This window comes from Lacerta agilis, chromosome 4 (genome assembly GCF_009819535.1).
Source record: "Lacerta agilis isolate rLacAgi1 chromosome 4, rLacAgi1.pri, whole genome shotgun sequence".
NCBI classification, from domain to species: Eukaryota; Metazoa; Chordata; class Lepidosauria; order Squamata; family Lacertidae; genus Lacerta; species Lacerta agilis.
In genome coordinates, this window is record NC_046315.1 from 613,827 (window position 1) to 630,680 (window position 16,854).

The 16,854-nt window shown below is 43.5% G+C and overlaps 1 protein-coding gene across 1 annotated transcript in view; it reads right to left on the reverse strand.

Moving 5' to 3' along the window:
- Positions 1 to 16,854, reverse strand: part of LOC117044871 — a 628,087-nt gene that overhangs the window by 15,714 nt on the left and 595,519 nt on the right. Inside the window, 1 exon segment of the mRNA XM_033145648.1 lies at positions 11,393 to 12,400. Coding sequence (XP_033001539.1) covers positions 11,393 to 12,400 — 1,008 coding nt within the window.

Genomic DNA, 16,854 nt, shown 5'->3' on the forward strand with positions numbered 1-16,854 from the left:
GATTCCTGCAATGCAGGGGGTTGGACTTGATGACCCTTGGGGTCCCTTTCAACTCTAGTTTTTCCTTCTTAATGAGAAGCTCTATCAAATCCTACAAAGCAAATACATTGTTTTATTACAGAATTTGTAGGTCAGGAGAGGGAAAAGGAACCAGGGCTGGACGGCACTATAGCCCAAACCATGAATCATAGAATCCTAGAGTTGGAAGAGACCCCAAGGGCCATCCAGTCCAACCACCTGCCAAGCAGGAAACACCATCAAAGCATTCCTGACAGATGGCTGTCAAGCCTCCGTTTAAAGACCTCCAAAGAAGGAGACTCCACCACACTCCTTGGCAGCAAATTCCACTGTCAAACAGCTCTCACTGTCAGGAAGTTCTTAGGTGGAATCTTCTTTCTTGTAGTTTGAATCCATTTTGCAGCGGATGGGGCTGGCTTGGTGAATCCTGGACACTGTTGCTCAGTGATTAATATAGATAGTAAATAAGCCTAGTCTGGATGGACATCTGTCTTGGATGATCTAGCTGAGATTCCTGCAATGCAAGGGGTTGGACTTGATGACCCTTGGGGTCCCTTTCAACTCTAGGATTCCATGAAAACTGCAACTACAGATGAATCCTACTGGCGACATTCAGAAGCCTGGTGTCACAGAGTTAGATGGGCAGGAAATCCCACAGTGCACAGCTGGAGTTAACCCTTTCTTAGCAAGAACACGATATTCAGAGACTTGGCTGAGTTTCAGGCTGAATGAGAACAGCAGCTCATTCCCGGAGGGTCCGTCAGTTTGCATTTCTTAGTGCAGAATGTATTGACCTGATATTGCTCTTTTCTATTCTAATTAGTTCAAGAGGGTTCTGGAACCTTCTTTGAATGAAAGAAACAAGCAGAAGGTTCCTGGTGTTTGGGTTATTCCTTCAGAGAAGCTGAGTAGAGCTGGGTTAAAGTGGTTCTGTTATCTCTTCTGTCAAGGTCATACTGACTATAAGAAGATGCCAGAAGGAGCCTGGGTTGCAATTTCTCTTCCTATCTCTCTTCCTTCTGGTGTTCTGTATACAGTATGCTTAGTGTTAAGGTTTAGACTTATCATAGGTCATGGTAAGTTTATGTTAAGCCTCCTGAAACTGGATTTCTTATGGACATGGCCAATCCTGAACGTTTTAGATTTGGGACCATTATGCTCATTTGCCTTCAGTAGCAGCAAAGCTCTGCCAAATGAAATACAATTGCCTCTGATCTAATCCTGCAATGTGTTTAGGTTTTTATTCTGCTACCTATACACTGGAGTTCTGCTCTGGATCAATATTGAACAGAATTCCATGTCAGGGTCTTCCTCCACCAAATCAGTTGCTCAGAGTGAAGGCCCCTGGCTCCCCACAGCTTTCCAAGTCTTCTCCTCTCTGGGGTTTCTGGCAAGTGATCCAACAGTGCGCCAGTGTGCAGCCTGCCTTTGCTCCTCCATTGTCAGCCATCTCCTGGCTCTGAGAGACAAGCAGGGAGGGTGGCTTCTGGCAGGAGGAGAGGGAGACACCAGTGGCTCCTCCTTCTCCTGACTCACCTCTGCCTCTCGACCTCCCTCCTCCCACTCGCCTCCTTCCTCTTCTGCCTCTGATTCTGCACTGCATTCTGCCAGAGTCTCCCAGCTCAATAAGCCCTGTTACCCCTTCAGCTTCTGACACCTCCTCTTCCCAGGCTTCTCCCTCTTCTTCCTCTGACTGCTCATCCTTCTTCCACCTCCACTCCTTCGCCTCTAAGACGTCTTCCCTTCCTGGTTCCCTTGCTGCTTCCTCCCACCATTCCTCTGTGCCCAACCCGTCCATGACATTGCTCCATCCCTCGGCCTCTGTCCCCACAAGGCAGCTTCCCCTGACCTGATCTGGTTCCACAGCCGCTGTTTCCCTTCTGCCCCCATGAGAAGACGGATCAGGAGGTCTTGCCGGCATCATTCTGTCACCTGCAAAAGAAAAAAGGTAAACAGGATGCCAGGAGTGCCTGCTTCTCTCACAGGTGAAACAGGGCATCTCTAACCACAGATGGGCCTTTGAGGAGCCTGACCTGCTGAGAGTATTTGGATGTTTGTGCCTATTTCATATATCAGTTGTGCAGAAATAGATCTCCCCTCCTCTGGACCCTTTTTCCCAACAGTCCACCCCCCCACCCACAAAAAGATGAAAAGAATGCACAGTTTAGTTGGAAAGCAACAGAATAAGACCAAATGGAGAAAAACCACCTTCCTCCTTACCCAGTGGCTTCTCTCTGGTGTCCAACGGAGGCCTCTCTGCCTCACAGGAATCCAGGTCCATTTCTGCAAAGAGATCCTTTTCCTGAAAATTAAACAAGGATTCAAAACAGAGAATAATTGGCGAGAAATATTAGAATGTGAATGACAAAGACAAAAAGTTTAAGGGTGTTAGATCTCATTCCATGGGTGCTTTCCCAGAAAAAGGATGGGCTATCAGTAGAGCATTATGGGATGTTCTCCACCCTGCTTGGAGCCCCTTGGGAGTATCCAGAGTAATGTCTCTCTCACCTGCTTTCTCTCCTCTGCCTGACTCAGGAGGAAACCTTCGGCCAGGGCCACCGCCTGGGAACTGGTCTCCGCTCCGCATTCCCTCACCCAGCTCTCCATCTCCGGGGGAAGGACAGCCAGGAACTGCTCCAAGATCACCAGGTCCAGCATCTCAGCTTTCGTGTGCCTTTCTGGCTTCAGCCACTGACGACAGAGATGGTAGAGTCGGCTGCAAACCTCTCGGGGTCCATGGGCCTCCTGGCAGGAGAACTTCCTCAACTGCTGGCTCTGCATCTCTGAGCGGAGGGTGTCCTCCTCACCCAGGATCTTCTGCACTCGGTTTTCCCAGAATCCCCCACTGCTCCCAGTTTGGATGGCATGGCCTCTCCCTGCTTCAGGGCCAGCTGAGTCTCGCTCATCCATCTGTGCTCTCAGGAAGCCTCTGAGAGATCAGAAGGAACCCTTTGGTCTTCTGCCAAGTTCTGCCTGTGCTAATGAGGTGCTAGGAAATACTACAAAGCAAATACAGTGTTCTGTTATAATGGTGATATACCATAAGAGGAAGAAAAATCGTTCCCTGATCAAGTGTGTATGAGACTTGCTAGTGACCAGCGTTGGTAGGACTGTACCACAGCCCAGATTCTGCCCAGGAAAGTACCATGCCAAATCTGCAGAAAACTGGAGGCGGGAGAGGGGGTTTGCTGGGTGCTCCCCCACACACAGGAGAGAGGAGGAGGAGGACCCCAAACAATGGCGTGCAAGGCCTTATATATCCATTTTGAAATTCCCTGCCCTGGAGCTCAAGACCACCCCTCCATACATCACAGAAGGGGTGTTGCTCAAGACCACCCCCACAAACATCATACCAACATCACAACAGAAATTTGCATGTTGTTGTTTTTCCTGTCTGTCGGGTTATCTGATAATGTCTTATGTCAGTGTTTTTCAACCTTTTTTGGGCAAAGGCACACTTGTTTCATGAAAAAAATCACGAGGCACACCACCATTAGAAAATGTTAAAAAATTTAACTCTGTGCCTATATTGACTATATATAAAGTAATTCTCTTGAATAGGAATCAAATAAACACAATTTTTCCCAAGGCACACCAGGCAACATCTTGAAAAACACTGTCTTATCTTATCTTTCTGGTAGTCTGGCCATTCTTTTGAGATGGTAATCACTTAATTCCTGAGACAATGGGAAGGTTCCCCCCCCCCATTTTCTCCCATTTATACGAATGCAAAACATACAGTACTGTAGTTGCAAACCTCATGCGACCTCACCTCTCCCTGGCAAGACCCCCTGCTCCTGGGATCCCGCCCCCCACATGAACCATCCTTCTCCCCATTGCACCTTCTGGGGGGGGGGGGAGAGAGACTCACCAGATCCCCGTGTAGGAGTGCAATGCAAGATTTGAAGGAGAGGAAAGCAACCCCGTCCCCCGTTGCAGGAAAGGGAGGGAGGGTCTCTTGCTCAGGAGGATCTCGCCCCCCCCCTGGCAGGACCCTCTCCTCCCCCTGCACCCTCCCCTGGGACCCCCACCGCCTCCCCACTGCACCCTCTGGGGGAGGGAGAGAGAGAGGAGACTCACCAGATCCCAGGAGGGGGCAGCCAGGCAGCCCTTGCAGGAGAGGAGGGGGGAGGGAGGGGCCCGGGCTCTGGAGGACCTGGCACCCCCTTGCTTCCGGTCCTCTCTAGGAAGGCACCTCGGTTCCCTTTAACCCTTGCAAAGCCGAGTCCGCCCAGCCCAGCCAGAAGGGTTTCTCCAATCGGCTTCCATTGCTGAAGTGCAGAAAGTGGGGAGCAACCGGGGCCGAGTGTGGCGCATGCGCAACTGCCTCCCCGCCTCCCTCCAACCTCCACTTGCCCTCCTCGCGGGGCTCGTGCTCGCCCAGATCAGCGTCCCTTCGGGGGCCACGCCCCCTCTGCGCGCGCGCACACGCCCCCCAACCCCCACGATAGAATGATTGACATATTTATGGAACCCTTTTAAAGCCTATTTTGCGGGGCGGGGCACTTCCTCGGCACCCGCTGGATAGGGCCCTGATCCGAGGGTCATCCAGTCCCACCCCCAGCAATGCAGGAACCTCAGCCAAAGCATCCCGGGCTGATGGCTGTCAGGCTCCACCCCCCCCTCCCGAGGGAGGCCTTTCCCCTGCCACAGAGGCTGCTTTCTTCTGCTTCTCCTCCTCCCTCCTCGTTCTTCAGAAGATATCTCAAAGGCCTGGAACGGGTTAGGGAGCTGGGTATGTTTAGCCTGGAGAAGAGAAGGTTAAGGGGTGATAGGATAGCCATGTTCAAATATATAAAAGGATGTCATATAGAGGAGGGAGAAAGGTTGTTTTCTGCTGCTCCAGAGAAGCGGACAAGGGGCAATGGATTCAAACTACAAGAAAGAAGATTCCACCTAAACATTAGGAAGAACTTCCTGACAGTGAGAGCTGTTGGACAGTGGAATTTGCTGCCAAGGAGTGTGGTGGAGTCTCCTTCTTTGGAGGTCTTGAAGCGGAGGCTTGACAGCCATCTGTCAGGAATGCTTGGATGGTGTTTCCTGCTTCGCAGGGGGTTGGACTGGATGGCCCTTGGGGTCTTTCCAACTCGATGATTCTATGATTAAATCAGTTAAAAGTTCTTTAGATAGCCACCCTGGTTTCTTTAGGCACCTTCCATGTTTTCGTCTCATTGGTACTGCTTGAAGTTGTGCTTTTAATATCTCCCTTTTAACAAACTCCCATCCATCATGAACTCCCTTCCCTTTTAGTATTTCTGTCCATGGGATTTCACCCAGCATTTCCCTAAGTTTTCTGAAGTCGGCTTTCTTAAAGTCTAGAATTTGAGTCTTAGTATGCTTGGTTGCTCCTTTCCACTGTATAATAAACTCCAGAAGAGCATGATCACTCCCACCTAATGATCCTGCCACTTCTACCCCACTTACCAAGTCATCACTATTGGTTAGGACCAGATCTAAAATGGCTGATCCTCTTGTTGCTTCTCCTACTTTCTGGACAATGAAATTGTCTGCAAGGCCAGTGAGGAATCTGTTCGACCTTGTGCTCTTGGCTGAGTTTGACATCCAACAAATATCAGGATAGTTGAAATCCCCCATTACTACTATCTCACTTCCTTTTGAATGCTTGGTCATCTGTTCCAGGAAAGCATCATCTGTGTCCTCAGTTTGGCTTGGGGATCTGTAGTAAACTCCCACAACGAGATCACTGTTATTTTTCTCTCCCTTAATTTTGACCCAGATACTCTCAGTTTGGCTTTGGAGTTTCAAATCCTGGATCTCTTCACAGGTATACACATCCCTGACATATAATGCCACTCCTCCTCCTTTCCTGTTTGGTCTATTTCTCTGAAATAGATTGTATCCCTCTATTACTACATTCCAATCATGAGGCACATCCCACCAGGTTTCAGTGATGCCTATTATGTCATATTTAGTTTGGTGTACCAAGAGCTCAAGTTCAACTTGTTTATTTCCCATGCTCTGTGCATGACAGGAGGAGCTCAGCTCCGCAGGATTCGCAGGGGGGTCTGCTGACATTTCGAGGGCTCAGGGCACAGAAATGGCTCCTCTTTCTTTAAGGGCCCCCCAGACCTCCTGGGACACCGGAGAAGATTCCCTTGTTGCCCCGGTGTGGTGTAGTGGTTAAGAGCGGTAGACTCGTAATCTGGGGAACCGGGTTCGCATCTCCGCTCCTCCACATGCACCTGCTGGGTGACCTTGGACTAGTCACACTTCTCTGAAGCCTCTCAGCCCCACTCACCTCACAGAGTGTTTGTTGTGGGGGAGGAAGGGAAAGGAGACTGTTAGCCGCTTTGAGACTCCTTCGGGTAGTGAAAAGCGGGATATCAAATCCAAACTCTTCTTCTCTTCTTTTTGAGTCAACCAGGTGGCATTTCCTTATTTACAGGGCTGTTGATAAAGCATGCAATGCACCCTTCACACTTGGTTATGTGTTAGGAACACAGGCACAAATGATGGTATGTGTTTGTGTGTATTTGCAAACTACCCCAGTCTCTGAGCTGTGAGACTGCAGGGCTCCCAGGCACTTACCCAGGATCCAATTTCCTTGGAATGAAGGTCAGTGTAGACTGTGGTGTCTTTATAATATCTAGTTTCATTTACTCACACATACAACCTGAGGGTAGGATGAAGGGGCTCACAGCATTGACACCCCCAACAGATCTGGCTTCTCCACAAGGGCCATCCAGTCCAACCCCCTGCCAAGCAGGAAACACCATCAAAGCATTCCTGACAGGTGGCTGTCAAGCCTCCGCTTAAAGACCTCCAAAGAAGGAGACTCCACCACACTCCTTGGTAGCAAATTCCACTGTCCAACAGCTCTCACTGTCAGGAAGTTCTTCCTAATGTTTAGGTGCAATCTTCTTTCTTGTAGTTTGAATCCATTGTCCGCTTTCTTGTAGTTTGAATCCGTGTCCGCTTCTCTGGAGCAGCAGAAAACAACCTTTCTCCCTCCTCTATATGACATCCTTTGATATATTTGAACATGGCTGTCATATCACCCCTTAACCTTCTATTCTCCAGGCTAAACATACCCAGCTACCTAAGCTGTTCCTCCTAAGGCATGGTTTCCAGGCCTTTGACCATTTTGGTTGCCCTCCTCTGGACATGTTCCAGCTTGTCAGTATCCTTCTTGAACTGTGGTGCCCAGAACTGGACACAGTATTCGAGGTGAGGTCTGACCAGAGTGGAATACAGTGGTACTATTAGTTCCCTTGATCTTCATCTTTAGTTTCCCACTCCAAAAGGATAAGATATGCCTTTTTAAAATAATTTCGAGTTTTCTTCTATCACTTCCTTTTGGAATTTGGAAACCGAATATGAAAAACCTTTCTTATTGTCCTCTTTGAAAATATCCTTTAGCTGTCTATGGTGCAACCAACTTTGAAGATGTTCCTTTTTTCCTTCATATTCTTTCAATTTTAATTTTCCCTCCTGTTCTACCAGTAAGTCTCTGTATGTTGGCCATTCTCCCTTTTTCTCCAATGTTTTAAGTGACAATGCCTCTATAGGTGATGACCACCAGGGTGTCTTAGGTTCTAGTAAGTCTTTATATTTCCCCCACACTTTAAACGATGATCTTATTATATGATTATGGAACCCTGTATGTATTTTTGCCTTTCCATACCAAAGAGAAGCATGCCATCCAAACCTATTGTCATGTCCTTCCAGGTCTGTTTTTTCCTCCCTGTCTAACTTGATCCAATCCTGGATCCATATTAGGGATGCAGCTTCGTAGAATAATTTTAAGTCTGGAAGTGAGAATCCGCCTTTTTCTTTTGCATCTGTTAATATCTTACTTTTTATCCTTGGCTTTTTCCCATTCCAGACAAATCTTGAGATCTCTTTGCCATTCTTTGAAGCATGCATTCCCCATTATTACTGGAATAGTATGGAAGAGAAATAATATCCTTGGAAGTGCATTCATTTTTATAGTTGCAATTCTTTCCAATAAAGAGAGATTCATCCTATTCCATATTTCCATATTTCTTTTAATTTCATGCCATTTTTTATAATTATCTTTAAAATATTTATATTTTTTGCTGTTATCCATACACCCAAATACTTTACTTTTTATGTACTTCTATCCCTGTCATTTCTATTATTTCTTTCCTTTCAGATTTTTTAATAACAATTTGGTTTTACTTTTATTTAATTTAAATCCTGCGACTTGACCAAGCTCTTGTATTATGTTCATTACTTTTGGGAAAGAATTTTTTGGATCTTCCATGGTTAATACCAAATCATCTGCAAATGCTTTCAGCTTGTGCTCATTTTTCTTTACTTTTATTCCTGACACTTCTCTATCTTCTCTTACCCTTCTTGTCAAAACTCCCAGTACCAGAATGAACAACAGTGGTGACAATGGACATCATTGTCTTGTTCCTTTTTGAATATTACATTCATCCATTATCAGCAAGAAACATTATCAAATGCTTTTTCAGCATCTATAAACATCAATGCTGCTTTTTTTTCATTTCTCACTTCCAGGTATTCTATAATATTCAATACATTTCTAACTATCTTTGTCTGCCTGGAAGGAATCCAGATTGATCATAATGAATAAAATCTTTTAGAATTTTTTTCAATCTATTTGCCAAAACAAATGCAAACAATTTGTAATCATTATTTAATAATTGTCAGGGAACTGCCACGTGGCCCACTGAGGGGACCCGAGGGACTGTTGGGATACAGGGATCCCCAACGCCAACTGAGCAGCAGTACCTCTTCCAGCGAGAAAAGCAGCCACACCTCCAGTGGGGAGGAATGAGAAGGAGCTAGCCTGGCGAGGAGAGGGCTTGGGGGTGCTACAGAGACCCTGTGCTCACCTCGCTCGGCTGGTCAGGAGGGAGGCACACCATTTCCGCCACCCCAGTTGCACAGAGGGGGTAGGAGGAGAGTTTGAAACGCAAAGAGGGTAGGAGGAGAGTTCGGGTGCCGAAGTTCTTATGCTGGGGAAAGAGCCGGAAGGGGCCACTCCCACATTCTGCTAGTGACTGAGATGGACATGTACTTTGTAGTCCTGCACTGTAAATAGTTTGCACAATAATCCTGTAAACAGACAGGTTGGGCTCCTGCCTCGTTACTCATGAGACACCACCACACAGACCTAACAATAATGATATAGGCCTATAATTTTTTACCAATGTTGCATGTGAATCTTGTTTTGGTATCAAAGTTATATAAGCCTCATTCCATGTTTCTGGAACTTCCCCTGTTTTTAGGGCCTCATTCATAGTGTCTTTCAATGGGTTCACAAGTTGGTCACTCAGTTTTTTATAGTATTTAGCTGTTATTCCATCTGGCTCTGGAGACTTCCCTACCTTTGTTTGGTTTATTGCTTCAATTACCCGGTACTTCTTGTGACAATATATCTGTATTTTATATCCTCATTTTCTCCTCTGTTATCTTTCGTAGCTCGCTATTTTTGATATAGTCTTCTATCAACGTCAAACATGGAAGGTGCCTAAAGAAGCCAGGGTGGCTATCTAAAGAACTTTTAACTGAGTTAAGATTTAAAAGGGATATGTACAAAAAATGGAAAAAGAGGGAAACCACCAGAGAGGAATTCAAACAAATAGCCAGCACGTGTAGAGACAAAGTCAGAAAAGCTAAAGCACAGAATGAACTCAGGCTTGCTAGAGAGGTTAAAAGCAATAAAAAGGGCTTTTATGGGTATGTCTGTAGCAAAAAGAAGAACAAGGAAACGGTGGGGTCATTTAGAGGAGAAGATGGTGAAATGCGAACAGGGGACAGAGAAAGGGCAGAACTCCTCAATGCCTTCTTTGCCTCAGTCTTCTCCAAAAAAAGAAAACAATGCCTGACCTGAAGAATATGGAACAGATGATTCAGCTGGGGAAACACAGCCCAGAATAAGTAAGGAGGTAGTACAGGAATACTTGGCTAATTTAGATGTATTCAAGTCTCCAGGTCCAGATGAACTACATCCAAGAGTATTAAAAGAACTGGCAGAAGTGATTTCAGAACCACTGGCAGTACTCTTTGAGAATTCCTGGAGAACAGGCGAAGTGCCAGCAGACTGGAGGAGGGCAAATGTTGTCCCTATTCTCAAAAAGGGGGAGAGAGAGGACCCAAACAATTACCGCCCAGTCAGCCTGACATCAATACCAGGAAAGATTCTAGAGCAGATCATTAAGCAAACGGTCTGTGAGCACCTAGAAAGGAATGCTGTGATCACTAAAAGTCAGCATTGGTTTCTGAAAAATAAGTCATGTCAGACCAATCTGATCTCATTTTTTGACAGTATTACTAGCCTGGTAGATGAAGGGAACGCTGTAGATGTAGCCCATCTTGATTTCAGCAAGGCCTTTGACAAGGTGCCCCATGATATTCTTGTAAAGAAACTGGTAACTTTCGGGATAGACAATACTACCATTCAGTGGATTTGTAACTGGCTGACTGACTGAACCCAAAGAGTGCTCATTAACGGCTCCTCTTCATCCTGGAGAGAAGTGACTAGTGGGGTGCCACAGGGTTCTGTCTTGGGCCCTGCCTTATTCAACATCTTTATCAATGACTTGGATGATGAGCTTGAGGTCATCCTGATCAAGTTTGCAAACCCTAGGAAAGAAGCACACAAACAAGTAAGGAAACAAGTAAGCACAAATACTTAATCACAAACAGCCCCAAAAAGACAAACCCGCAAAACCTACAGTGTGTCCTGCAAGCTCAGCTCACCTTGTGCTCCCTCCTGGAGCCAGTGTGGTGTAGTGGTTAAGAGTGGCAGACTCATAATCTGGGGAACCGGGTTCGTGTCTCCACTCCTCCACATGCAGCTGCTGGGTGACCTTGGGCTAGTCACACTTTTTTGAAGTCTCTCAGCCCCACTCACCTCACAGAGTGTTTGTTGTGGGGGAGGAAGGGAAAGGAGAATGTTAGCCGCTTTGAGACTCCTTTGGGTAGTGAAAAGCAGGATATCAAATCCAAACTCCTCCTCCTCTTCTTCTTCTTCTTCCTCAGTCGCTGGCCTCCAAGCCTTACTGAAATCAAGATGCACTATTTCCACAGCTCTCTCCGATCAAAAGTTTGTAACTCCATCCAAAAAAGGGGAGTAGAGATTTCTCTGGCTTTCCTTGTTTTAGAAAAGCCATGTTTTAATCCTTTACGTTTATATTGTGACATCCTCAGATGAAGGGGACATAAATTCAAAAAATGATAACAATAAGGATATTGACAAGCTGGAACATGTACAAAGGAAGGCGATTCATATATTTAATTTGTAGACCCCCCTACCCAGTGGTGCCGACTCGAATAAAATATTGATGGGGGGCCTGGTTAAGAAGGTGGGTATTTGCCTGGCTCCTAAAGTTATATAATGAAGGATTTTCCAACCTTTGAATGAATTCTTTGATGGGAAGTGAGATTGTGGCTCTTACTGAAGCTCTTTCCACATTCCACGCACTGATAAGGTTTCTCCCCTGTATGAATTCTTTGATGGAAAGTGAGATCAGAGCCCGTACTGAAGCTCCTTCCACATTCCACGCACTGATAAGGTTTCTCCCCTGTATGAATTCTTCGATGGGAAGTGAGATCAGAGCCCGTACTGAAACTCTTTCCACATTCCATGCACTGATAAGGTTTCTCCCCTGTATGAATTCTCAGGTGCTTAGTGAGATTGGAGTTTTCAGTGAAGCTCTTTCCACATTCCACACACTGATAGGGTTTCTCTCCTGTATGAATTCTCTGATGGGTAGTGAGATTTGAGCCATGACTGAAACTCTTTCCACATTCCACACACTGATAGGGTTTCTCCCCTGTATGAATTCTTTGATGGGAAGTGAGATCGGAGTTATTAGTGAAGCTCTTTCCACATTCCTTGCACTGATAGGGTTTCTCCCCTGTATGAATTCTTTGATGGGAAGTGAGAGAGGAGCTCCTACTGAAGCTCTTTCCACATTCCTTGCACTGATGGGGTTTCTCGCCTGTATGAATTCTTTGATGGGAAGTGAGACTTTGGCCTTGACTGAAGCTCTTTCCACATTCCACACACTGATAAGGTTTCTCCCCTGTATGAATTCTGTGATGGGAAGTGAGACTGGCACTCTGACTGAAGCTCTTTCCACATTCCACACACTGATAAGGTTTCTCCCCTGTATGAATTCTGTGATGGGTAGTGAGACTATGGCTGCTAATGAAGCTCTTTCCACATTCCACACACTGATAAGGTTTCTCCCCTGTATGAATTCTGTGGTGGGTAGTGAGACTATGGCTGTTAATGAAGCTCTTTCCACATTCCACACACTGATAGGGTTTCTCCCCTGTATGATTTCTCTGATGGGAAGTGAGAGAGGAGATCTGACTGAAGCTCTTTCCACATTCCACGCACTGATAGGGTTTTTTTCCAATTAGATTTTGTTGATGGGAAGTGGAATGGGAGCTCTGACTGCTGGTGTCTCCACACTCCAAATTTTTAAGTGGCTTCTCCTCTCTGTGGATTTTGTCGTGTTCACCTTTGTTCTCGATTTCCAATTCATCAAAATCTGCAATGGAGACAAAAAGGGATTAGAGCTTTAGGAACCAATGAAAAAGAACTGAAGGGAGCTGGATGTTCATTACCTTTGTTGTTTGTCATTAACTAACATATTTATTATTAGATTCTGATGGGTTGCTGAATGTTCCTTGGTTTGATATACAGTAGTGGTCAAAATTGTGGAAGCAAAAACAGTTTATTTCATGTTTGTTGGCTCAAAAAACAACCTATTTTGGAGTTATTTCATAAAATTATATATCAATGGACAGATAATTTAATCAAGAACATAATGCAACAAAGTTTGTTCAATTAGCTGTATTCTATCAAATGTTATAGCGAAATAACTAGAAAAAGGAAGCACAACTTGCTGAGGCTGACTTTTGTCAATGTCTTATGTGATTGCTATCAAGTTGGGTTTTATTTCATATGTTTGATGGGTTTATTTCATATGTTTGATGGCTCAAAACACAACTTATTCTGGAGTTATTTCATAAAATTATATATCAATGGAGTGATAATTGAAGGAGAAAGAGCAAAAACTTAAGAGGCAATCTGAAAAATCAACAGATTCAAAAGGAGATTAAAGTTTTACAATCCCATTATTCGCAAATTATTAATCAGAAGATCGAAAGGAAGATAAAATTGATGAAGCAAAGGACCTTTGAATCTGCAAATAAATGTGGGAAATTGTTAGCTTGGCAACTGAAGAAGAGACAGAAGGAAAATACAGTTACACACATTGCAGTCACTGGGAAATCCATTGAGAATACTGCAGAAATTAGGAAAAAATTTCAGAAATATTACAAATGGTTATATACAAAGGAAAAAGAAGATAAAGCTAAATTACAACCGTTTTTGAACTTTAAAGGTTTGCAGAAAATTCCCATAAAGAAAAAGACTCTACTTAATTATTTGATATCGAGACAAGAGGTGGAGATGGCTATAAGCCAGATGGAAATCGGGAAGGCTCCAGGACCTGATGGACGAACATCCAAGTATTATAAGACATTGAAGGAATGACTGATTCGACCACTGATGGGTGTGTGTAATAAGATATTAAGGGGGGGCCAAGCACCTGAGACCAGAAAATATACTTTTATTTCTCTGATTCCTAAACCAGATACAGATAGAGCGCAAGTGAAAACTTATCGACCAATCTCCTTATTGAATGTGGATTACAAAATCTTTGCAAATATTCTGGCAAGAAACCTGAAGCTAGTTTTGAAGGAATATATAAACAAAGACTAGGCAGGTTTCCTACCTGGGAGGCATATGAAAGATAATGTCAGAAATGTTATTGACATTTTGGAAATGCTAGAATCTAAAAAGAATTGTAAAGCCATTTTAATGTTTATTGATGTGGAGAAAGCCTTTGATAATGTTTCATGGAGTTTTATGAAGATGAATTTGCATAATATGGAGGTTGGCCAAAATTTCTTAAATGGTATTGATGCGATTTATTCTGAGCAAAAAGCTAAAATTATTGTTAATAATGTGTTACAGGTAGGTAGCAGTGTTGGTCTGCCATAGTCAAAACAAAATAAAATAAAAAATTCCTTCCAGTAGCACCTTAGAGACCAACGGTAAGTTTGTTCTTGGTATGAGCTTTCGTGTGCATGCACACGAAAGATCATACCAAGAACAAACTTAGTTGGTCTCTAAGGTACTACTGGTAGGAACTTTTTATTTTGTTTTGCTTTGTTTTGTTTTGTTTTGTTAATAATGTGGTTTCAGATGGATTTAGAATTGAAAATGGAACCAGGCAAGGGTGCCCTCTTCCACCCCTGCTTTTTATTTCTGTCCTGGAGGTACGAGTGATGAGGTAAAAGGTATTGTGGTAGGGTCAAAACAGTAGAAGTTAAAAGCCTTTGTGGTCGACTTGGTGCTGACACTTCAGGATCCAGAAACCAGTGCTAATAAAGCACTGGATCTGATACAAGAATTCAGACAGTTTGCAGAAACTGAATAAGAGTAAAACCAAAGTTTTTGTAAAAATCTTACAACAGATGAGATATCCAGATTAGAGGTTACCACTGGTTTGAATTTTGCCAAAAAGGCGAAGTATCTTGGTCTGAATCTAACATAAAAAAACTTGAATTTGTATAAAGACAATTATGAAAAGTTGTGGAATGAAATTAAGAGAGATTTGGAGATATGGTCAAATCTAAAGTTATCATTGCTGGGCCGAATTTCTGCTGTGAAAATGAATGTATTCCCAAAGATGTTGTTTTTGTTCCAAGTATTGCCTATCATTGATAATGTGAAGTGTTTTAAAGAATGGCAAAAGGTATTATCCAAGTTCTTCTGGCAGGGGAAAAAACCAAGAATTAAGTTTAAATTCTTAACGGATGTCAAAGAAAGAGGTGGCTTCTCCCTGCCAGATTTAAAGTTACATTTTGAAGCAGCAGCGTTCTGCTGGCTCAAAGAATGGTTTATGCTGGAAAATACTGATTTGCTAGATTTGGAAGGCTATGATAATGTTTTTGGATGGCATGCTTACTTATGGTATGATAAGATAAAGGCCCAAAGAGGATTTAAGAATCATATAATTAGAAAATCATTGTTCAATGTTTGGATCAGATATAAGGATTTGTTAGAAAGGAAAACAAGGGCCAAAGCAAACAAGATGAATTTTAACAGGGATAAATGTAAAGTACTACACTTGGGCAAAAAATAAATAAATGAAAGGCACAAATACAGGATGGGTGACACCTGGCTGGAGAGCAGTACATGTGAAAAGGATCTAGGAGTCTTGTAGACCACAAACTTGACATGAGTCAACAGTGTGATGCAGCAGCTAAAAAAGCCAATGCAATATCTAAAAGGATGTCATATAGAGGAGGGTGAAAGGTTGTTTTCTGCTGCTCCAGAGAAGCGGACACGGAGCAATGGATTCAAACTACAAGAAAGAAGATTCCACCTAAACATTAGGAAGAACTTCCTGACAGTGAGAGCTGTTCGGCAGTGGAATTTGCTGCCAAGGAGTGTGGTGGAATCTCCTTCTTTGGAGGTCTTAAAGCGGAGGCTTGACAGCCATCTGTCAGGAATGCTTTGATGGTGTTTCCTACTTGGCAGGGGGTTGGACTGGATGGCCCTTGGGGTCTCTTCCAACTCTATGATTCTATGATTCTATGAAAACACCTGGGTGGATTTCTCCACTGGAAGCCAAGGCCCAGAAAAAGTTAAATATGGAAACTAAGTGGTTGAAATATAGTGACTTGCTGTTGGAAGTTCAGAACAAATTTAAACTACAGTCATATGAACAACTTAAAGATAAGTTAAGCGATTGGTTACAGTACCACTAGATTAATGAAATGTTCAATGCTGATAATAAAAATACAGGTTTTCAGACAGACACATGCAGACTGGAAACGGAACTGTTGGATACAAAGAGTAAAAATCTTTCTGGACTGTACAATTTATTGCTGGAGTGGCATACGAAAGATGAACAAGTGAAATCAGTAATGATTGATTGGGCTAAGGATGTGGGGCACAATATTATGCTTAAAGATTGGGAGAGGTTGTGGAAAAAAAGGTTACAAATTTATGGCATGTGCAGCGTTGAGGGAAAACATGATAAAAATGATGTATAGATGGTATTTAACTCCTGTAAAACTTGCAAAAATGTCAGATAATAATCAGATAATAAATGCTGGAAGTGTAAAGAGAAAGAAGGAAGCTTTTATCATATGGGGGGGGCGTGCCCCAAGATAAAGGACTTCTGGGAAAGGATTTATAATGAAATGAAAAAGGTGTTAAAAGACATTTTTATAAGGAAACCAGAAGCCTTTCTATTGGGAATCACAGGGGAAGAAATTCCCAAAAAGGATATTACTTTCTTTTTGTATGCCACGACAGCTGCAAGACTACTAATTGCAAAGAACTGGAAGAACCAAGAGACACCAACAGTAGAAGAATGGCAAATGAAGATGATAGAGGTTTTTGGTAATGATGCTGGACGTGGATTTCATAAGATAGAATGTTATAAGGAAATAATCACGGGTGATTGCTAATATATGTAACTGCCAATGAAGACTGAAAATGAATTTCAGAAGGAGACCCTAAGATGTTAGAGGAAAGATGTTAAGATTGTATAAGAAGTTTGTGTGTTGTTTGTTTTTATATTTGTTTTGTTTGTATTTTTTCTTATAAAATGAATGAAAATATTTTTTTTAAAAGAAAAAGGCGGAACTGGAGGAAGATGGTTCACAGGAAAAGCTGCAATTTGCTGTTCAAGGTTTACTGTGGGGGTGTTAGGTTCCCAGGTGTTGTAGGGGGCGCTGTTGAGCTCTTAGAGAGTACATGAGGTTTGTCACATAAAGGTATTT